This window comes from Apteryx mantelli, chromosome 2 (assembly GCF_036417845.1).
Source record: "Apteryx mantelli isolate bAptMan1 chromosome 2, bAptMan1.hap1, whole genome shotgun sequence".
In the NCBI taxonomy this organism is placed as follows: Eukaryota; Metazoa; Chordata; class Aves; order Apterygiformes; family Apterygidae; genus Apteryx; species Apteryx mantelli.
The window spans coordinates 20085703-20108671 of NC_089979.1; the positions used below are offsets into that span (position 1 = coordinate 20085703).

Here is a 22969-nt window from a genome sequence, read left to right on the forward strand (position 1 = left end):
AGGGAACAGAGAATGGTCATATGGAAAATATGGCTATTTAAAACTATTTTCTGCTTCAGTGCCCTGACCAAATCAGGAGAATGTGGTGCTCAGTTCAGCGGTGGCAGCTCTCTCACCTCATCCTGCCATTTCGTCTGCCCTGGTTAGTTATGGTAACCGTTCTGCTGGGCCTTGCTTGTTCTTGCAGGTGGATGTAAGAAGCCAGCAGCTGTGCCCAGGATGATGTATATGATTGCAGAAGGAGTAAAAGAAGCAGTGAATGAGGATTTCCTCTTAGGAAAACTACCATCTGTCACAGCCTTGAGGGAGACCAAAAGGACTATCCTGATTCCTCAAGATGGAGCAGACAAATATGACTAAATTACACATTTGTTTCTCTGCTATATGGAACAAAGGCAGAAGCATCATTTTGGGTTGGCAGAAAGCTTACTTTCTGGGGTAGGAGAGGTAGAATCAAAGAGAAATGCTGCTCGATATATAAGATGTCTCTCTGAGCTTATTATTTCTTCACTGAAAATGTTATTTGATAGATTATTTTTGACTGATACATTGAGCAAATTAAAACCTGCCTGTTTCCGTAAACCTCAGTGTTGAGGAAAAGTTTTATCCAGAAATATTCTTCAGCCCTGGTCAAAATGTAGTGTCGTCTCCTCCAGCTTGCCCTATATTGCACAGGAGTCCCCTGGGCCTGCAGTTTCGTGTTGGGTACACTGGCTGCCTCACCCCTGCGGTCCTCAGTGCCGCGTGTCATGGTTCATAGGCCACAGCGACAACCTGCAAAGCCCAAGTGCACCAACCCTCCCCCCTTCAACGAAATCCTGGCCTTTGGGATTGGTAAGTGAGGGACATGAACACGTGTAGATTCTGGATCACTTGGATCACTTTTCTTTTCTTTTCTTTCCTTTTTTTTTTTTTTCCCAGACAGTTTTTACACTAACAAAACTATTTTGTATCTAATGGAACTTGTTGTGCGTAACCACAGCATAACTACAGGTGGTAAACGCGGCTCTTTTGGATTTGCTTTTTTCTCAACTCCATTGGGGTGAGCAGGAGTAGCTCGAGTGAAATCCTCGGAGGCAGGCTGATATTCTAGTACTGTACTCAAAATAAACTTCTCATTATTTGAGTAGTAGTCTCCCATTACTCGTGAAATTCCATGTGCCAGTGCTACTCTTCTATCTGTATAAACCTCTTATACAAGATTTGCTTGGGATTCAAGAGAGCGGAATTTATCTTAATGTACGTTGTTGGGAGATTTTGGATCATATGGGATACTTTAGTGCTAACAGCTCTGCAGGAATGGGTAACATTTAGACAGCTCTGTGGAAGTCTAAGTGTATTGGTCCTATCAGTGTCATTGAAAAGAATTTAATTAAAAGCACTAAAAAGTTAAAATTCCTGTCCATAAACAATTTCATTAATTTGACCCTTTTTATTGCTTCAAAGAAGAAGAAAAAAAGTCAAAATGTGCCATTTGTCACAGAACAGCAAATTAAAAAGATGAATTCAAATCTGCAGAAGCTTTCAAGTTTCTCCAAATGTGTCAATTGGTCTAGTAAAGGCTATTACCTCTTCCTGAAAGCCTTGTCCTCAGGCAAATTCTGAAATGTATTCTGTGATATTTCAGTTCAAACGAAATATGTTCTCTGTTAGGACATAGCATTTAGGCTGGGTTTCATCTGGTCGGATGCCAATTCCTGAGGTGACTAGCTCAGATATCGCTGTCTTTAATGGGGACTCGTCAAGCTAAATGAAATGTACCCCAACATCGCCGCCTGCTGAGAAAACGCGGCGTGGCAGGCGTGTGAGATGTGTCAGTGCCTGGATTTTAGTTATGATTTGAATGCTTTATACACATATCCGGAGGGAGGATGAGCCTGGCGGTTGGACTGCAATTCTCGTGCCTGATGGTGGTTCACCCGGGGGAAAGATGGTATCGTAAAGGCATCACCGGGGCAGGAATCCCAGCACACCGAGGGGAGAGGAGCAGAAGGTGATGAAAACAGATTTTTACAAAGCACTACAACAGTTCAGGCAAGTGCAGATTAATTAGATTCATTCTGTTTAACTCATCAAAAAGGTTCCTTTACATCAGAAATTAAATAACTTCTTAAAATATTAAAAACAGTGAGTTTACCTTCAAATTTTTTATAATTTTGCTTTAGTGGAGGTATTCCTGTCTTGCACTGGTGCATGCGGCCCTGGTGTCAGGCCCCTGAGGAGATAGCCCGGGCTGGAGTCTGATCCCCTGCCTCGGGACAGCTTCCCACCTTCACGGAGCGACTGTCCGCCGTAATGGGTAAGAACCATTGCAGGAGGAGGGACACGAGCCTTCTCCAGGTCCAGCGACCGAGTCAGTCGCTTTGTAGAGTTTAAGGCAGAAACAGTGAAATGCTATGTCCTTCGCTATGCAAAAGGTGCTTCTAACCTTTGCTTCGTAATAGATAAGGAATTTTTCCTTGGCAAAATAAAGATCTTTCAGGAACTTAAAGAAATCTTGGAACACTAACAATTGACCATTAACATCAACTGTAAAAGAAAGGATAAAAAAGAGATTTAAAACAGATCAGAATCCAGGTAACCAGTCACTAGATACTGACATTTTAAATTACTTAAATGAGTTTTCAAGTCCTTTTCCTTAAAAAAAAAAAACAACCCCCCCCCCCAAAAAACAGGCTCAAGATACATCACCCTCTATAATTAAACACATGCAAAGGCTTTCACTCCTTTTTTCTATGTCAAATATTTGCAGTAAACATAGTGAAGCATGCTGCAACCAGCGTACTGCTGAGATCCCACAGTCACAAGCGTGCCTGCCCTCTAGTTAAATCTCTGAATGGCAACAAGCGTTTGGCTCCCGCGTACTGCCAGGTAGAGGCCTCTGAAGTGCAGTTTAAAGGCTGTATTGTGGCTTTGATACGCTCATGAAGCTGTCATGGCAAATTAGATCTTTGGTTGCTGAACTATCAAAGTCAACAAAGAAGCAACTTACTCCAACTGAAGATTGGACCAAGAACGGTACTGGACAGGTTTGTATCAAATCTGATATTTGAGCTTTGTTTTAAACAGCCTAGATTACAGGCATTAACTGAATTTAGATGGCACTACAGTTAGGAAAGCCAAAGTATTGTGGGCTTTCCTGGTGACTTTGTTGAATTTGGAGACTAAATTCTCCCCACCCTCCTGTCAGGCCCCAAGGCAGGCTTCTTGGTTCACGCAATCAAACTGCGAACACATGTTAACTGGAATCGGATCTGTGTGACTATGGAAAGATGAAAGATGTAATTGTGAACAGGACAATGAACTACCAAAATCTTCCTTTCTGTCCTGCTTTTTTTTAAATATAATTTATTGGATAAGTCAAAAAACTCAGAAATTTAAGCTTAAAACATTTTCTGAGCACTAAACTCATTGTGCAACTAATTCATTTGAGTTTTCAAGCAGGATCAGTAATAAACCAAGAAGGACTACACCTAGAGCATCTGGTAAAACAAAATATTGTTTTGCTGAACAGTAAAAAGTGAAATTTGACTATCAGATTCTTAAAGACCATTGACACCATTTATTCTTAGACATCTAACTAAAATACCTATATTATCAGCCTGTGCTTGCTGGAGTATCAAGTGACAGAGCTTTCCTGTACAGTTCACAGAATCACAGAATCACTGAGGTTGGAAGGGACCTCTGGAGATCATCTAGTCCAACCCCCCTGCTCCACCAGGGTCACCTAGAGCACATTGCACAGGATTGCATCCAGGCGGCTTTTGAATATCTCCAGAGAAGGAGACTCCACCACCTCTCGGGGCAACCTGTTCCAGTGCTCTGTCACCCTCACAGTGAAAAAGTTTTTCCTCATGTTCAGATGGAACTGCCTGTGTTTCAGTTTGTGCCCATTGCCTCGCGTCCTGTCGCTCGGCACCACTGAAAAGAGTCTGGCCCCATCCTCTCGACACCCTCCCTTCAGATACTTGTACACGTTGATAAGATCTCCTCTCAGCCTTCTCTTCTCCAAGCTAAACAGGCCAAGCTCTCTCAGCCTTTCCTCATAAGAGAGATGCTCCAGTCCCCTAATCATCTTTGTGGCCCTTCGCTGGACTTGCTCCAGTAGTGCCACATCCCTCTTGTACTGGGGAGCCCAGAACTGGACGCAGTACTCCAGATGTGGCCTCACCAGGGCTGAGTAGAGGGGGAGAATCACTTCCCTCGACCTGCTGGCAACACTCTTTCTGATGCAGCCCAGGATACCATTGGCCTTCTTGGCCACAAGGGCACATTGCTGCCTCATACTTAACTTGGTGTCCACCAGCACTCCCAGGTCCTTCTCAGCAGAGCTGCTTTCCAGCAGGTCAACCCCCAGCCTGTACTGGTGACTGGGGTTATTCCTCCCCAGGTGCAGGACCCTGCACTTCCCTTTGTTGCAGAAGTGTTCCAGGTTTTGGGTATGTTATATTAGATGCCTTAAGCTGGACAGCACGAACTGGAAGGAAATTCAGGCACCATTGGCTTCCATGGCAGTTTTTCCATTGATCTGGCTTCCCCCCGTGTCAGTGTATGGAGGGTGTGCATAACCCGTGCTACGTTACGACAGTCAGGAAATAATCTGGTCCTGCAACCTGGCCATCTAATAGCGGAGTGGGAACACCCAGGATATCAGGGCTGAACAGCCCTCGGGGACATGCCCTGCCTAGGTGCGATATTGCTTAAATAATACCGAAGTCTCATGCTGGTGCTTCACTTTTCCCTAGTGACGGGCGCGGGTGTGTTGCATCACGGCAATGTGTTCAGCGGTGTTTGTAGCTTAGGACAACACAACTCCCTGAATGTTGCCAAGTCACCTGCACTACACTTATGCGAAAAATGGTTAAGATTTTAAAGGATTAAATTTAATAATTTTTTGGGGGCTTTACATACAGTAATTCATGCAGTAGGAGAACGTGACCAACTGAAATTCTTTGTATTGAAGCAGAGAAGGCCCCTTCTTTTCTGAAATGTATATTTCTGCTTAGTTGTGCTTTACATGTTGTTAGTTATATATCTGTACTGGACTTTTTCTACTATGGTTTTAAGGTTATATTCAGCCTCTGTAGACTCAGGACTTGACCCAGTCTGGGCACTGAGTCAGCTATTTAACATGCATTTTTTTGAGTCCTAAGATGTGCTTCACTTCTAATATTTAGCACCATTGGTAGGCACAGCACAGACATTAGCTAATACTTGTTACTGGCTGTGAGAGATACCTGTCTCGTTTGGCAAGCGAAAAGCTACCCAGCCAAAGCACAAAACCACTAGCAGAATAAATGGTCAGACAGATAGAAAGAAATGATCTAGTTGCATATTCTCATTGCTAGAACTTTTATTATACTTTCTGAGTTTACAGAGAGGCACAATATCACATCCACTGTATAAGTGCTATCCAGTTATGACAGTGGAGAGTTCATATTAAGAACCAGTGGCATCATGTAATGTGTGGAAAAGGACTGTGTTCGCAGCAGTACAAACTTAGGCAAGAGTAAAGCTCTTCTGGGAAACTGAGCAAGCCGGGACCCCGTGTTGCTGGCAGGCATAGCTGAACGAAGTGGCAGGGGGAAAGGGGGTGGGCGATGAGGGAGGAGACGTGTTTCCGGTCCCTGCTCCCAGGACTGACTCCAGTGACGGACTCCAGTTTTTGCTCCCGACTGTGCGATGTAAATAAATACTCTGAAAACCGGAGCCCTTGCCCAACTGCGAGGCTGCAGAGCCAGCTCCTCCGCCAGCCTCCGGGAGCATCCCTGCTTGCACCAACAAGGGAGCGGGTGCCCTGCGATGGACTTTGTTAAAGCCTGTCGGTTAGGGCGCTTGCAGAGGCGACAAGGCTTCCTCAGCTTGAGTGGGGAAAAGCCACCTGCTTTTTAGAGGAGTGTTTTAACTACTGACACCCCCAGAGGGAAAAGTGAGGGGGTCTGCTGTGCTTTGCAGCGAACTTAGTAAGTATGGCTATCGTGGCAAATGAAACAGGCCGGGGCCCGCTTTCTTGTCCTGAGAACGAGGGTCCTAGCATGCCCTGCATGGGTGCAGCTGAGCACAGGACCTGTGGATCCCCTTCTCCACAAGGCCTGCAGACAACGGTCGCTGGCCCATGCTCCACCACCACCACACCTGGGCGCTCTCCCATTGACATCTGCCAGAACCACGCTGAGGAGCTTCCTAGCAATTTCCCCGCGGAAAGGACCATGGCCAGAGCCCGAGCCCTGGCGCCGTCTTGCGCGTGCCGAGTGCTGTGCCTAGCAGTACGACATGGGGCTTCATGAGGGCCTCTCCCCTTTCTGAGTCCCACTGCGCCTTGTCCCCACTAGATCTGGACACTTAAGTCTCTGTAAGCTGGCTGATGTCTGGGCACCACCGCACATTGCATTCCTGCACAACAGTGATATTTAGATGGCTCGTAAATGAGACAGGTTGGCACACGCTTTCTGGAATTCTTTACTGAATTTAGCCACCTACATTTAGCTTAAGTTTCATTTTAGGTGCCAAAATAAATCTTCTGGATCCCGTCTCAACTCCTTTCTTTATGGGGAGAGAGGGGCCTCCTGGTTCACAGCCTGGAAAACTGGGTGGGTGGAAGGAGTTGACTTTCAGGCCGAGGTGGGTCACATATCTATCTCAGGGAGAGCAATGGAAGGTGGCTTTGAAAAGCTGTGTTTTAGTGGTTGGGGCTGAACCACCTCTAGTGTGGGAGATCATGGCAGAAATGCTGTGCTCTTCCTAACTTTGCAACTTTTTTTTTCCTGGCTTTGTGCTAGTTACAGAATGTCAATATTTTCAAGCTGGTTTCCTGAAATTAGGAGCTTAATTTAGCCATTTTAAAAGAAGCTTTTAATTTTCCTAAAGTACTGACTACCAAAGAGATCTCCTAGTCAACAGCAGCTCCTGCCTGCAGCAAGTTGGGTCGCTTCTGTTGCAATGCTTAAAGATTTCAAAGCATAACCCTTAGGCACAGGAGTTCAGGAGTAGGTGCCAAATCTTAGTCTAACCATCCCATCAGAATAACTATATCCCTTTATGCTTGGAGAGCTACAGAAGAACATGAATCTGAATGGTGTGTATGTCACATTCTTCACCACTAGGTGAATTAGGTTAATTAGGTTTTAATATGTACTTCTTTATACTTACAATGTAGTTATTTTGAATCATTTATTTGAATTCAGTCTATGCTCATTTCACAATTGGCCTAACTTGCTGTAGTATCACAGAAATAAGATTTCAGAGACAGGCCTAGAGCTTGATCTCCTGTACATAAGTGTCTGGTCTTGCAACTGCTTGAGCCAAACATCTGTTCTCCACCTCCCTCTCATCAATCAAATATGCTCAAATGAGTTAAAATGTCACCTGAAGAAAAAAATGTGCATACAACAAATACTTGGAAGGAGGACTAGGGGATCAGAGATAGGCCAGCAATGTTCATACCAGAAAAACCTAGGAGGCCAGAAGCAGGGTACAATAGTGAAATAGCAAACAATTCTGTAGGGCTTGGCAGAGCTTTCCTTTGCAATAATTATCCAAAGCTGTCTGGAGGCTTTCTTTCTCTTGACCAAATCACAAAAGAATCCAAGTTGCAAACTTTGTTGTGGGAGAAGTAATGGAAAGAGACAAAATGTAATGTTGATAGCTGGCAGCCTTGTAAAGATCCTACTTAAAGTTAACGTAAAGGGCTCGTTCAAGGGTTGAAAACACTCTGAATACTGGAAGGAGTGTGACCATTTCAGGCATTCTTCTTGCGTATGTGTATTTTTATACGTAGACAACACAACGGTTCCATTGGATCATGCCTCAAAAGCATGGTGCCTTTGCAGAAATGGCTTATATGGTGCCATGAAGACAATTTAGGAATATGATTTTGAAATACGATATTAGACTACACCTCATGGCAGTGGGAATCAATGGAAGAGTGCACAGCCTGGTGAGAGAAGGTGGAAACATGCCAATTTGGCCTCTACCAGAGGGCTGCAAGGAAGTCCCATTGCTTGTGGAGCACACCTCTCCTGGGTGGACATGCAGAAGCAGCAGTGGGTATCCTGCTCCTTGCTCATCCTTGTGGGGAACCACTCGAGAGGACAGTGGTGGTCTTGTTGTGTCAGTTACCGATGGAACTTTGTGCCACTACCACCAAATCTGTCCTATCGCATTTTTCAAGGGTAAATCTAAATGTTTCCTGACCGCACATTGTCTGTGTGCCAAGGGTTGGTGTCTCCTTGTCATGAGGAAGCAGTTTGGCTTTAATGAGCAGCCTAGATGAACAGATTTCCCAGCTCCTCTGCTATCACCTCCTGATTAACACAGCTGCGGCTGAAGGAACGAGCTTACAGTGGGGTGGGAGGACGTGTTCAGAGGCATCTTCTATAGCGATACTGGCCATGAATGATTTGGTCTTTTATACTGGTTCATATTATTATGTTACTGTTGTAACTGAATGTCCCAAACGGAGCTGGGTTCATTGCATTGTGAGCACTATGGCCCAGGGGCTCTGCTGGGGCTAAATTCAGTTATGCAACAGCGGCCAGGACGCCGTGGGCCCAGCCTTGGCACAGGGCGCACATAGCTGAGCCGCAGACCTGTCTTTCAGGCCATGTTCTGCGGCATTGTTTTGGAGGAATCACGCTAACAGCCCCCCCCGTATCCAGTTACGTGGACATCGCACGAGTAGCTGTCGCCCCTGCAGAGCGATGCGTGCCAGGAGCCACAGGGCTCGTGCCACGTCCTCTCACCCTTTGGTCATCCTCAAGTTTCTCCTGCTTGGGCAGGATCGATTTAAGTTCATGGGTCTTTTGAGGAGGGGAGACTACCATTCAAAGGATATGTGATAAACGAATATGATACCTCCTTGCAGGGGAGCATTGAGAGAAACGGGCTTTTCCCCAAGTTTTCTCTTAAATTTCCACCCAGATGTGTGTTTATGAGAAAATAAAGTAGCTGCTACCACTGCATGGTATGGTGAATACTAGAGATAAGAGTCCAGCCTCTTGATTTCCTGGGTTTACCCAAAAGCAAGTGGCAGTGCTCCACAGACAAAATAGGAAGCGAATGTAATAGACATAAAAAGTGGGGATCAGGTGGCGATAGTTTAGTCATGAGGGAAGTGTTCATTTCGGAGCACAGGAGCAGAAAGTGCCACTGCTGTTGCTGATCTCAAAATGGCAAAGGCATGCTGAGTCCTCCCAGGCACTGGGCTGCCGAGACACCCCTGGGACGTGAGAGCCCTCTGGCAGCTCCAACATTTGCTCCTGGTCCCAAGCTGTGAGCTGCCGAGAGGTCTGGGGGTGAAGGGTGTGTGGTGCCGCGTGGCAGCCGGCGCTTCGGTGTCACCTGGCTCATTCTTTAGCACCCTTCTGCGAGGAACCTTACACCTTTGGCAGCCTTAGCGCCGTAACCGATAGCTCTCAAATAAATTAGTCACACTATATTGTATTGACACGAACATAACTGCACTGGTGTACTTGTCCTACAGAACTATCATTTTAGCTGACCTGACTCTAGCTATATTATGGTGGACTTCGTGGTACAATTCAGTTTGTTGATTTTACAGTGTTTATGATGTTATCTTTTGCTTACTTCAGAGCATTGCAAAAGACTAAATGGTTAAGGATTAAGCAGTCAAAAAATGAAAGCATTTTGCTTGACCTCTGTGCTAATGCAGAAAAAGAAAAAGGGATGCAATGAGGCTATAATGCCTTACCTTAATATAGACAGCAGTATACCATTTATGCTGGTAGGACTTTTTCAGCAAATCTTCTTTTCTTTTCTTTTTTTGCTAAGGAATGCAATTAAGAACTTCAAAATAGCTAGGGAATGTGGGATTTTGACAAGGGGTTTGTCTTGGAAAATAATTTTAAAAGCTTCAAGGTGTATTATCACATTCTGACATTTCCTAAATGACCTACTGTGATTGACTTCAGTTTTAAGTGGTTGCTTGCACCAGCCAGTGTTGTTAGCTGCTTCTGCTCCTTGAGTTTCCTGTACCATGCTGTTGGGCTTTCTCAGCACTGCGCTCCCAATGTTGCTTCACCTGTTGCAGAGGGGATCAGTGATGCAGAGGAGTCCCAGTAAGTGCTATGAAAGAGGGCAGACTTCCTGTACAAAGTCCTTCCTTTTCCAAAAGATCTATAGACCCTATGGTCAAGTCCCTAAACTCTTCCAGGAGCTATCAACCAGGCCTTCCTCAGGCTGTCTCATCTGTAAGGGCTTATCTAGCAGGTGTGCTCAGAGCACATCGGCCCCAGACAAAAGAGATGGGAGCAATGATGCTCTCCTTTTATATGAGGATCTCTGTAGGATTGTGGTAAATTGGATTTTAACCTGCATCACCCACCTTGCAAACAGAAGCCCAACCAACCTGTGGGGTTTATCTACTGACCGCAGGGCTGGTGGGGAAACAGCGCGGGTAGGGTGCTGCTCTGATGCATGGCTGAGATCCATCACAGGACTAGAAGCTTAGTATCCCACCGGGAGGGCTGTGCTACAGCCTCTATAGCTGGCACAGCAAATTTGTGCCTGGGAATAAAGAACAGTCCCACAGATCAACAAGTGTTTATGAGCCTGGCTTTGTAGTCTAGAGGCCTTGGAATTCATCATGGAAAGAGAAGACACTGGCTCCAGTCTTCTACTGAATGTTCACATTCTTTCTCTAAGGTATGAGTAGGCGTACAAACCCCCTTCTGAGAAACATTTCTAAAAAAGGCGGTTTTAGGGCTTTTGGGACTGAACTAAATACTTTACTGAAATGTTAAGACTCTAAGCTTACTCCATAATGCATGAAGACACCCCTGTTACATTCATTTCAGTTGTTTAACAGGCGCTTCTCCTTACTTGAATGCAACTTACACTGCTTTCAGAGGTTTGGCAGCCAATGTGAATTAACAAGTGCAGCAAAACATTATGTTTTACTTGTCCACTCATAGGTCTCCATAATTGTACATTTTATTTCTGGAAATGAATGTTGTTATTAAACCAACATCTGTATTACAACAAAATTTCTCTGATGGGATTTCATGAATTTTATTTTCCCATAATAATTTAGCTAGCACTAAGAGAGAGAACTAGTTGATAAAAGGCTGGAAAAGGAAGATGGAAAAGCAGGACCAGCAACAGTAGGTCAAGAATTCCAGCTTTTGAAAAAGAAATGTTTTGATATTTTCCTGTAAAGCTGTGGAGCATATCCCACATGCAGCAGCTGACACTTAAGGGGAAACTGAGAACCCAGCAGAATACACCAAAAGCAGAGAGCTTTTCTAACCTGCTCTAGGCAACCGCTCTACATCATTCATTTACCACCTACACGTTTATAACAGTGCACTCCTTCCCTCAGCATGGAGGAAAAATTGAACCAGGAAGGATTTGCTAAACCAAAATGAGTGTGGAACATTAACTAACACATTTTTGTTTTATTTCCCTAACAAAGGAGTCCTAGTTAATGTGTCTGTTAGAGTTGTCCCATCCAGAGATGGCAGGTATTTGCTGGAACATGACCAGAAGCCTGTTGATCAGATGCTAAATGTTAAGTGTAATTAATTTTTTCACAGCTGTGGGGCTACATGAGGGAACTTTACTTTAACAGAATTAAGCAGTTTAATCCTTTATCCTGAAAAGAAAAGCTTAGCAGAAGTTCTGCAGCATGAGTTGTGTAAGTGGTAGCTTGCATTTGCCTGTGTTTCTATGTTTTTGGGGACTATATGTGATTTAGTGTTGGGTTTGGCTATTGGCATAGCATGCAGATATTAAAATATTTCTATGTATGGATAAGATATAGAGCAGCAGATGAGAAAATGATCCATTCTGTTCAAGGCAAAAAATGATATTCTTAAAATAAAGCTTAAAATACTTATATTTGTCTGTTGAATTTTCTCAAGTGTTTCACATTGAGAAATCGCTCATTTAAACTACTGCAATAGGTAATTTTCCTTTCCATCTCTTTTTATATATTGCCAGGAAGTAGCAGTATATGTCAATGCAGGGATAGTTTTATGTCTCAAAATAAAATCCTGTTTGCATTTTGTTCTCTTTCTGTGACATAAAGATAAGAGATCTTTGCTTAACTGGTAGTCAAAGTCTAGAGATATTATGAGTTTGCCTTTCCTTGATCACAAATCAAGGACATTTCCTTTGCCCTACAGTTTTCTAGACTTGGAATTGCTTGTTCATTTTCCCGCTGGTCATAATCTGCACCATCTGATTTTTGCCGTTGTTCCTACTTGATGTTTTCATTGGCATTTTGTTAAAGTAATTTATCAGAGGGCTTGCACAAGAAGAAATGGGGTCATTTATGTTGAAGACGGACTTGAGGTGAGTGGGTAGCTGCAGCTGCCCGCTTCCTGTCACCCTCGTGCCCACATGCAGAGGTCTCCAGCTGATGGAATCCATAGCTCTATAGCTCAGGCCCATGTTCAGTCTGAGAAATTGCATGATATAGCTCAGGAAACTAGTTAGGTCTGCAAAGAGACTCTGAATGAAACACCTTTTTCTATGAACCTGCTGTTTTGCCTAACAGATTTGTTCCCATTTCTTAAATGTGTGCTTATTGTGAACTCTTTGTGAAGTTTACTTAAATTATTTGCCACCGCAAGGAAAACATCTCCTCTGAAATCAATCCAGTGGATATAGCTGTGTTTCTGTTCTCATTTTTCCCCAAAGCACTATTAGATTTATTTTCAGAGAGCTGAGATGAATGAAAATGATTATTTCCCTAATCATGGCAGTTAAAGGAAGGAAACAGTTGTTGCACTAAGGCAGGGACAAGTGGGGTGGTGGCAGCATTGCTCATTAAGAAGGTATCAGTTACCTGAGGGGATTACCAGCCTTTTTGTAATTCTCTATGTGAGTCTGTGGACAGAAAGAGGTAACAACGCTTTACTGGCTCTGCTAAATAAGGTAATAGGAATAGATGTTGCTGATGAGGATGGCAGGAATGTCTGACTGACTGTTGGTTTGCATTCTTTTTAATTGTGTTCTTCTTCATTAATTTTGATCTTTTCCAGTCTCCACAGAAGCGGAGAATACCTTTGAGTGGTGAGTTACCATTTTACATATGATTCTGCTTTGGGGATTGATATTAGGAAAAGAAGCTTTTCTGAGGAAGGGCAATTCTTGTTTATAAAGGCAGCGGTCTCAAGACTAAGCTCAAGCATTACATTTTAGCAGCCATGTGCATATCTGTAGTTTGTGCTCACTTTTCTGTGCTTTAAAAAAACTCATTACCATTTTTCATTAGTTCTAAACTAGGGTAAGGGGGGTAAGACTAAATGATCACTCTGGTCTTAGAAGTAAATTTACATGTGGTCTCTCAGACCTGTTTCATATGAAGTCAGCCATAAATGTGACATCTGTTTAGAAATGGAATAAAGAAAGGTGTAGGCATGATTTTGTTGTTTCTTATAAATGCATTGCATTGAATTAAGTTGGAGTCTTGCCTCTATCATCATACTTTAAATGTTATGATTAAGAAGCCAATGGCACAATGCAGAACTGCAGCAATGACATAGAAGCAAAACAGGTATAGGATAATTTAATCAGGGTGAGTAATTAGTTATTCATTTCTTATGTTCTGATGCCATTGCCACTAGATTATGGTGCAATTCTCAAGAAATCACAGTCACAGACCAAGGCCTTACTGCTCCAGTCGCTGGATTCACACATTGGCTGACTGAAGAGTAGAGCACATCAAGGGATGTGTCCTACTGAATGCAGCTGACATGCAGTACAGATGGTATTTTGCATTTAAAGCAATTCTGCTTTTGAATATGTTGGGAAGAAGCATTTGAAAATTTTCTGTAGCTTATGAAAAATGTGAGGAACTGTAAATGTTTACAGCACCACTTTTGCTGTATAGTCAAAGGCATATGAACATTAAAAAGAAAGTGTGTAGCAACATATGCTGTAATTTCCCAACAGATAATAATTACCAATGTAATTTAATGAAGGTACTTCATCATTTTAGTTAAATACCATTAAAGTTACATAATGGGGTCACCTGAAAACCTAATTTCTGTTCTAATGCATGATGTTCTTCCTCGTAAAATCTGACCTTATCTTCCTCAGACCTTTGCCACTGTTGTTTATTGAATAATTCAGTTGTCACTACTGGAGCCATTTGCAAAGTTAAGTACTGCTTTGCTTGGGGAAAAAAAAAGTGAAATCTAGAACTGTAAGTGTGTGACTTAAATGTACAACCAGACCCAGGTGCTCTACTTTTGCATGGACATATGTTAGTGCATGTACCTAGTTCTTTATTAGATGATGCAAGTGAAATAAAACAGAGCAATTATTACACAATTTCTTTGAAAACATTGATGCATATCGCTGTTAAAATACTGTTTCATTTCAGAGTGCTTTATTTATTGATTTAATTTCAATTAAGCATATATCAGGTAAACTGGGAGAAGAAACGTTTTTCTTAGCAAAATCAACAATAACCGATTAGTAATTGCCATTAACAGAACTGATTTCATTGCAAAACTCAACAGACACTTCATACGGTGGCATGTACTCCTCTTGTAGTAAACTGAGTACAGATTAATTTCACTTTCAACATTTGCTTTGCTTCTTATCACTGCTGTTGACACAGTATATCAGAAGAAATGTGAAAATCAATTAAAAAAACTTATATATCCAACTGTTAAAAGTCATGCATTAAAATACATTCATTTCCTATTATAGAAAGAACATAGATTAATTTCAGTAAAAGTGCTAACCTAATGCCACAGTGAACTACAACAGCTCGTAGTAGGATAAGATTATTGGAGCTAAGAATATACTCTATTTTTCATCTCTTTTGTAGATTTTTACAGGGTCTTTCTTTGGGTGTGTTGGTCTGGATGAGCAGACTGTGCATCTGAACAGTCGCTTGGACTGGCTGGAATTAGCTTCTCACCACTCGGCCCTTCAGTGGCTGCGGTGGCCGGTGATTGCTCAGGATGGGACAAGGTCTTTCTCCTTCAGCCGAAGACAGGAGGGTGCGGAAATGGGCCAGCTAAACGGCGGGAGGGAAGGAGGAATACACGTAGCTTTGAGCTTCTGTACTGCATGGCAGCAAGAGATTTTTACGCTGCCCAACTACCTTTCTTTTAAAAAAACATTTAACTGCAGAAATGAATTAATCCAGTGATGAATCAGGATTTATGCTGTCACATGAGAACTGGAACGAACAACCGTCTTAAAATATTCTATTTACCTCTATGTCTGACTATTGCAGAAACTTTCACTCACTGGTACACCATTTTATCAGCTATGTAAAAAACACTGCATTATGATAAATTAAAAATACCACCAATTATCAAAGTAAAAAACAGTGCCTTAAAATTAATTCAAGTTTGCTTTAAACATTGCTTTTTATGTCAAACTATTTGTACCCAATTTCTGTCACATATCCATTGAACAGCCCAAGTAAAAACACCTTATACAAATATAAAGGATCTTGATAAAACCTAATTTATTTTTACATAGGCACTTTTTATTTTCAAAGATCCAAAGCACTTAGCTACCCTCACCCAGGAAGATATTAATTCAAACACCCTTAGATGACAGGTGACAGTAATTTAACAAGGTAAGAGAGTTTCATGAAAGAGTTTAGATCAGAACAGGACCATACTTAACCTGATAAGGCTAGGGAGGGATTTTTAGTTAGTCCTGCAGACATTATTAGGAAATAGTGAGCAATCTGTAGAGTTTCTAACCACCTTATAATAGCACTGAAGGGAGAACCGCACTCCATGCATTTGACCTTTGTGGCATGCCACAAAACCCCCTGCTCAGGCAGGCATTTGGCTGAGATTTGATGGGAATATACATTTTTTGGGGGGAGTCATGCAGGAATGAAGATAGGAAGAATTAGGCTTTCTGCCTGGCTTCTGCTCTGGGAGCAACAGCACTACAAGCAAATTAAAACAAGCAAACAGCCTTTACCTGAACAGTGGAAGCAAGTCCACAAATCTGAAGTCTTCTTACCTCAATTCCCACAGGACTTTGTAAGATGTTAGTAGCCTAAGCAGGCTGAGGCAGAATCATAGGTAAGAGCAATAATGTGGTATAAAGGTAATATTGATTTTATAGTAAAAATGAGATAAATAAACCTAATACAAAATGATAATACACTGTAAAATGATACTGTCACTGAAGCTAAAAGACAAGAGAGGTTTTTGTTGTTTGCAATACCGTACCTGCTCTGAGCTGATAGTAATGGGCTCTTTGAAGATAATCCAGATAACACTCTCGTGGAGGGGAGGATGAGTCAGAGAGCCATTGTAGGTCCAGTAATCCAAGGATTTAGGCAGTAGGCTTGCAGGATCAAAGTTAGAAAATGGAGCTTTCTTACCCTGTGGAAGATACATAGAGTTAATGGGACCCATACATGAGTAAGATATGATTTATTTAAGATTGAGACTACAAGGGAGTGTGTTCCTAAATCAAAATACAGAGGAGGTCACTTCAAAATGCTAGCATTTTCTCATAGCAGCAGAGGTGATTTGCTGGCCCGGGTGGCAAGTTTGACACTGAGATAGATCTAAGCTGGTACCAACAAAAATGGGCGGCATATCTTAAAAAAAGCCCATCCAACCAAGCAAACAAAAACACAAAACAGCTTTGGGATACCAAAGAATTTTTGTCATCACTGACTAAGAGCTTTCTTTTTGCAAGATACTCAACTCTATGGTCCTAAGCAAGTGAAACACTTCAGTAGATAATTAAATCAAATCTGCCTGCTGAGGCTAATTTTATGTAAAAATATAAACATATTCACATATATTTATAGTGTTTGCATGTTCTGCGTCAAAGCCCACATTCCTCCTACGGGAGATGCAGTACTGTGTTTTCAACATGCCCACGAAAATGCAGATCCTATCTCAGCTTATTATGTGTGAGGCTTAGTGGGAACAGCCAGAGGTTTAGTTTACACAAGAGTTTAAGAAAGGCACAGTTCTGGTGTTACTCATTTCCTCTCCCTCTTCTCCCTCCTCCACCAAGCAAAACTTCAGTTCAGTTATTGCTAGGGTGTGCTGATGATGGACACCAGGGATAATTTTAAATAGACAGACAGACGGATGGAAGCATAGGATTAGCTAGGAATCAGGAAATAAGAACTCTTAATCTTTCACCAAGAGCCCACAGCCATCTACCGGGTAGAGCCCCAAGAATACAGAGTATCTCATGGGCTCCTATAAACTCATGTTCAGGGAGACGCTTTCAGCCACATGTCTCAACAGCCTCGTGCAGCTGAACCCCTGAATTATTCTGCAGCCTTCAAAAAGGCAGATGAGAGACTGAGTAGGTTTTAATTTAACTGTTCTGTATATTATCAGGACCAGGATGTGATGATGTTTACCTTAGTCTTTACTGAATCCAAGGCCTTCAAAACATCCTTCAGGTTTTCATTGCCTGAACCAAGCTGTAAATGTAAAAATATTTTTAAAATCCTAAATATGTAACAACAGTTTTATTCTGAAAGAACATCCTCCACCCAAGAGTATGAATATGCTTTATAAATGCTGATTAGTTTTGCAAACCCACTATGAAGGAGATAATATTTAGAACTTTGAGGAAATAACAAGATGTTTTGCTCAAAGTAATGTTTCTGTTTGGCAAACTAATGCTACCAGTAGTGGGAATATTAATCTGTAGTTAAGATGTATATGATTGCTTTGTTCTGCAGCTGTGGTGTTTATCCTTGAAATGTACTTTTCTTTGGAAGCATTCAGAGAGATGGCTTTGCTGGTATCTTTTTTACAATGTGAATTATGAACAATTATATTTTAGCGCTATGTTATAATATAATATTATTATATCATATTTCCTTATATAGTCATAAGGAATTGTTTTTGCTGCCTCCATTAGTTTTGAAAGGCCAAATATGTCACATACATGGCTTCAAGGCTTCTTGGAATTATGATTTAAAAATTTCTTTGCTGGTAGTAATTGCACAGGTGACTGAAACTGTCTTTCTGTGAAAGTTCACATCGTTGTAAATGGAGTAAAAAGCAAACACAAAAGGTGTGAGCACTGACTGTCACAAAGGTGGATGAAACAGCACAAGCTCACTAGCAATGGCGTTTAAACACAGACCTTCTTGAAGGTTGTATGGGTGAAAGGGGGGTTTGGGCAAAACACCTACGTAGAAGCGTGGGCAAAGTTGGCAATATGGGCTAAATCAGGATAAGAGATAGTCATCTCCACCAATTTAATACAAAGATGTGTTTTTTCTAATTCTCAGGACTGAGTGCAACTTTGATAAAGGCAGGGAAGAGAGACACATGTGTTTTCAGGATGTCATTAACTGACCTTCAGGAAAACAGTGACAATTGCCAAACCATCCGGCTTGTCAAAAGCCTCCGCTCTGCTTGAATACTTGTCCGAGTTCCAGTGAACGAGATGAAGCTGAAAAGCAAGTGGCAGGATAAATTCTGCTGGTTCTATTGCAAGGAAACACTGCAGCTGAAGTAAAACATGTTAGAAACTGCACTCTGCACTCGGCGGGTCTGACCCTGAAAGCACGAGTGTGCTCATGAACACCTGCTGGTTTCTGGTGTTCTGCTGAATTGCTCTCGCAGTGTCAGTGCCGATACCCAGGCATTATCTCGCAGTAGGCAGAACTGCATATATTCCTGAAAGCAATTTAGGGGTAAGTACACGGAGATGTGGAAAATCACAGCTTACAAGGGGCATAGATTTTTTCTAACAACTCTACCTCTAACAGTCTCCTGTGCATGCCTTTACTTCCATGTCTTTAAAAGTGTAATAGATTAAATAGCATTTCGAGGAGTGTAACCCCTTTGTCACACAGGGTGCACTATTCATTCACAATAGTTCCATTTACTGCAATAGACTGCTGGTATAGCCGTGAATGTCATAGCTGTAGATATGATATATTCAAAACAGATCTTTCAGCAACTTTGCAGTTTTGACAGTATTTCCTTTAAAAGAGTTTCAAGAAACTTTTGCTCAGCCTAGTATGTTGCTTATTATATCTTGAGTTATTTTTCAAGCGTGAAATAAAAATTTCCAAAACCTACAGAAGTTGGAAATCATAATAATTTCTTTAAATGCCTTCTCGTCCATGAACACTGGAGCATACTTAGTAATTCCTTAGCAACTATGTAACTCTACGGCATTAGTCTAGTCCAGGATTATTTCTATAATGTTTCAGCAACATGGTCACAAAAATTATCAAAGCTTCTTAAAATACAAGGGGGAGGTCCTCAAATTAGACACAGAACATGGAATTCATCATGTAATGCAAATAATTTTAAAACTGTTGTTTCATCTTTGTGAATCCTCAGGTACATTTTAAAGCTGAATTGCTGTCCTTTCAATGTAACATCTTTACTGTTTTAAAGTATTTTAAACCACTGATTCAAAGAAAACTAATAAACACTTTTAATCATGTGCTGCTTAAACACAGCTTAAGTGCACTATCTCTTTATGGCAGGAAGCAGTTCTAAAGGAACACCCCTTTCATATCTTGGCTGTATCAAATGAGATAGCTTTAGCACTCTCAACGGTGGAAAATTTCCTTTTACGAGCACACTTTTGGCTGTGTGTTCTTAATGTCTAAATTGAAAATGAATACTCTAATCTGTCTCATTAGATTTGCATGTAGTAACGTTCTTAAAATCTAAAGAGCTGCCAAAGATAACATTACATGGATTGAACATGAATTGTTTTTTTGGCATATTGTTAGCTAATGGCATGATACTAAGACACTGGGAAAGAAATGAAAAGAAGTTAGGTTACAGGTGTTTATTTCCTATAAAAGGAACCTTGCTTCATTATCTGAAGATGGTTAATGTACTTGACAGCAGCCGGGACCCTTGTTAAGTGCCTCTATATGTGACCTTTTTACTGCTGGGAAGTTAGCAGGTGCTATTCACTTGTGTATGTGCACCTTTCAGCCCTAGTTCATCATTTAAACACGGATTTAGATTATCTAAATTTATCTTATTGAGTACTGACCATAGATCCTAACTTGCTTTTGTGAAGTCAGCTTTGCACAGGCAGAGATGGTGCTGTTTTGCAAAATAAAATAATTATCAGAGCAGTTTGCACATGCAATTTTGTTTTTTCTGGGGATGAGATATGTGACCGGAGTTTGAAAAAGTGCCTTTGATATTGCTTTCATTCACTCTACCTACCTCTGAGGCATATTTTCCCCCATCCACGGTGTGCTCAGAGCCTTGTTCATCAGTTTGGCCCCAGTGGAAGTGAAACTGGCACAATCTGTAATTTCCGGGGAGAGGTCCCCCAGCCAGCACTGCAAACACACGGAACCAGTTAAAAACGTTAGTCAGTAAAGTCTTCCTGACAACCAGGGTTCATAACATGCAAGCACTTTTCTTGAAACTGGAAATTAACATATTTATCTAGTAGATTATTTTTAGTCATTGGTAGAAGAAGAAAAATGTTTGTGCAGTTAAGCCAAAGTTATTGAAGTCCTCAACTCTAAATATGTGTATAAGAGTGCATTGGTATAGTAAATCTGCACGTCCCCAAATACAGTTCCAAAATTCAGATCAAATACATGTGACTAGACCAGCTACTCCAGAGCGAAAACAAAAGCAGAAAAACAGCAGTTTTCCAGAAGGAGTAATTAGATTTTAATAATTGCAGATGACAAGTCCTACCTCATGGAGTTCACTTCCCATTAAAATTTGTCTCATTTGTGATCATATTTAATAGTTCCTTTCTACACAGAGGTAATAGTTATGGGTACTTGATGTTTTCTGGATTTAACTTATAAAATGTTACAGGCGTACCTGGATGTTATTGACAGTGCTGTTTTTAGGTCATTATCACTGCTCCTCTGATTAAAGCACATAAATGTGTATTCATTCCTATTGTGGTGATAGGGACCTGCTTTTGTTTGTGCATGATGCTTAGAAATACATGCCTGGAGCCCTTGTAGGATGGTATTTGCAATAGTATTTGCACAACAGCACATATAAATCCCCTCCTTTGCTGTCAAGGTAATAAGATTCTCTGAGGAAAATAACATAGTCCAGAGTGATTCCATATGGAGTTATACATGTCAGTAACTTTGATATATGTATAAATCTCCCACCCCATGTTGGTTAAGCAAACAAACAAACACACACACAAACCCTATTGTGTTTAGAAATTCTCCTCCTACTGTCCACCCTCTAAATCAGTGATTATCCTGGAGGTTTTCTACTGGGAAGTCACCAATCCTTTTGACATTAGCACAGGAACACTTGCCAAGAAATTATACATTTAAAGGACATAATTTGGATCTTCTGTGACACTTAAAAGGTACTGGCAGCTGGTATAGCTTACAAAATCAGAAAGCATACCCTGAACTGTATAAATACTCCTGAAAAGCCACTAGTCTTGTTTTCAATACAAATTAAAGAAAAAGAGATTGAAAAAAATGTTTCCAGTTCTGCTCTCCAGATTGCCTTTTTACTAACCTGATTGATTATCCTTATCCTCAAAATTCACATGGAAAGAATGTCCAACGTTGACAATCTCCTTGCATGTGGAAGGCTTCCAGGTGATCTGGAGATGCCCCAGAGAGGCATCTTTTTTGACTTCCTTGGTTTTAATATCTATAGGAGATTGATGGTCTCCATTGGCAATAGGGTACAACTTGTGCCAATGGTCAGGTCCTAGGCAAAAAAAAAAAATTTTTTTTGAAGCTTTCTACTTTAAATTCTATATCAATGCTGAATTTGTGGCAGTTTCCCTTGAAACCAATTGTACTCATAACAGCTATATTTGATAGGTTAATACCCAATGTCTTTCTAAAGAGTTTTTATAAGGAAAAGGAAAGAAGTATTTCAAATATTTTAAATAAATTTGATTTGCTATTAAAGAAAGCTTTTACCATTGTTGCCTTGATAACTCCAGTTCAAATTTGCCATTTTTTTTCTGCTTGCAAGATATTGTCTTCTTTAAAAAGAAGGTACTGGTGCTGATAAAAGCTGTTGTAAAGACCAGACTTGTGCTTTGATTTTCCTCTGAATTTCTGGCTTATGCCTGGGCTTTTATAGGATTTCTTCAACAGTAAAGACAGTAACATTTTCTAATTAATCTTTATTGATTTCATATGATTTCAGAATGACATAAGAAATTGTGATAAGAGAAAGGATTGTAATAAGGAAACAGAGGCTTGCAGTTTGTTTACTTTTTGGTTCAGTACATATATTAAGATAGATATGACAAGAGTTAGATGCCAAATTAAAAGATACTTCATTCCAGCTGTTCAAATGTTGGCCAATGACTTCTACACTCAACCTTCGCAAGCCAAAGGATAATTCTGGTGTAAGATTGCAACCTACATGGAAATCAGTGGATGTTCGCCTTTTTGAAAATTCATGTCAATGACTAATCCATGTGTGGACGAAGCGCCCTAAACTTTAGGCATTCACTAAAAAAAAATCAATCTCAGTGTTTTTTAGTGGTGTAAAGTAAATAATAATGTCAATGTCTGATAAAATGATCAACAATATTACTAAATGTCACTTTAATATTACTAGCAATGCTCTCATTAATAAAAGTGGAGCTCCAGAACCTACTAGGTCTTACCAGCTTCAGCTGTTTTGGGAATTATGTCAAGCCATTTTTGTAGTGATAGGAACCTTCAAGGTCATCTTCTTTAGGATTAATACCTACTGAAGCGCATAACTGAGGTAAGCACTCAAAGTTCTCTCCTGAAGTAGGGCCCATCACGTACTTTGAGAATATTTATACACAATCACCTCTCTCTTCAGCAATAAGATATCATGTCCTGGCCCTCTTTGTTGTAAAGCTAAGTTCTACTAATACATATGCAAACTTTGCTTGGCTTAAAGTCTGTCTCATAAGTGCCTAAAAGCAGAATTGTATTTTTATGACCATATGCTTTACAAGTCCTGTTGCATAGTTAAATAGTTCTACTATTATCTATATTTGTAACCATTTGAACTGAGCATATTGAGTAATTATTTCTACATAAAAT

The 22969-nt window shown here is 41.0% G+C and overlaps 1 protein-coding gene across 1 annotated transcript; it reads right to left on the reverse strand.

Moving 5' to 3' along the window:
- Positions 1-14395: 14395 nt before the first annotated feature.
- On the reverse strand, positions 14396-22698 carry LOC106496241 (carbonic anhydrase 1). The gene is made up of 7 exons (XM_067290010.1): positions 22641-22698; positions 21441-21638; positions 20148-20266; positions 18298-18393; positions 17345-17407; positions 16182-16337; positions 14396-14995 (listed from the first exon to the last, which is right to left on the reverse strand). The coding sequence occupies exons 1-7, from the start codon at positions 22696-22698 to the stop codon at positions 14885-14887; spliced, it is 801 nt and encodes a 266-aa protein (XP_067146111.1). The 3' UTR covers positions 14396-14884.
- Positions 22699-22969: the final 271 nt, after the last annotated feature.

What these genes read in the sequence shown, in the direction of transcription:
- LOC106496241 (XM_067290010.1), bottom strand. Translation starts at nt 22,698, where the DNA reads ATGGGCCCTACTTCAGGAGAGAACTTTGAGTGCTTACCTCAGTTATGC. An exon ending in TCAGTTATGCGCTTCAGTAG is followed by an intron (nt 21,639 to 22,640) that starts GTATTAATCCTA and finishes TTTTTTGCCTAG; the next exon opens with GACCTGACCATTGGCACAAG. An exon ending in TTACTATCAGCTCAGAGCAG is followed by an intron (nt 14,996 to 16,181) that starts GTACGGTATTGC and finishes CCCGCCGTTTAG; the next exon opens with CTGGCCCATTTCCGCACCCT.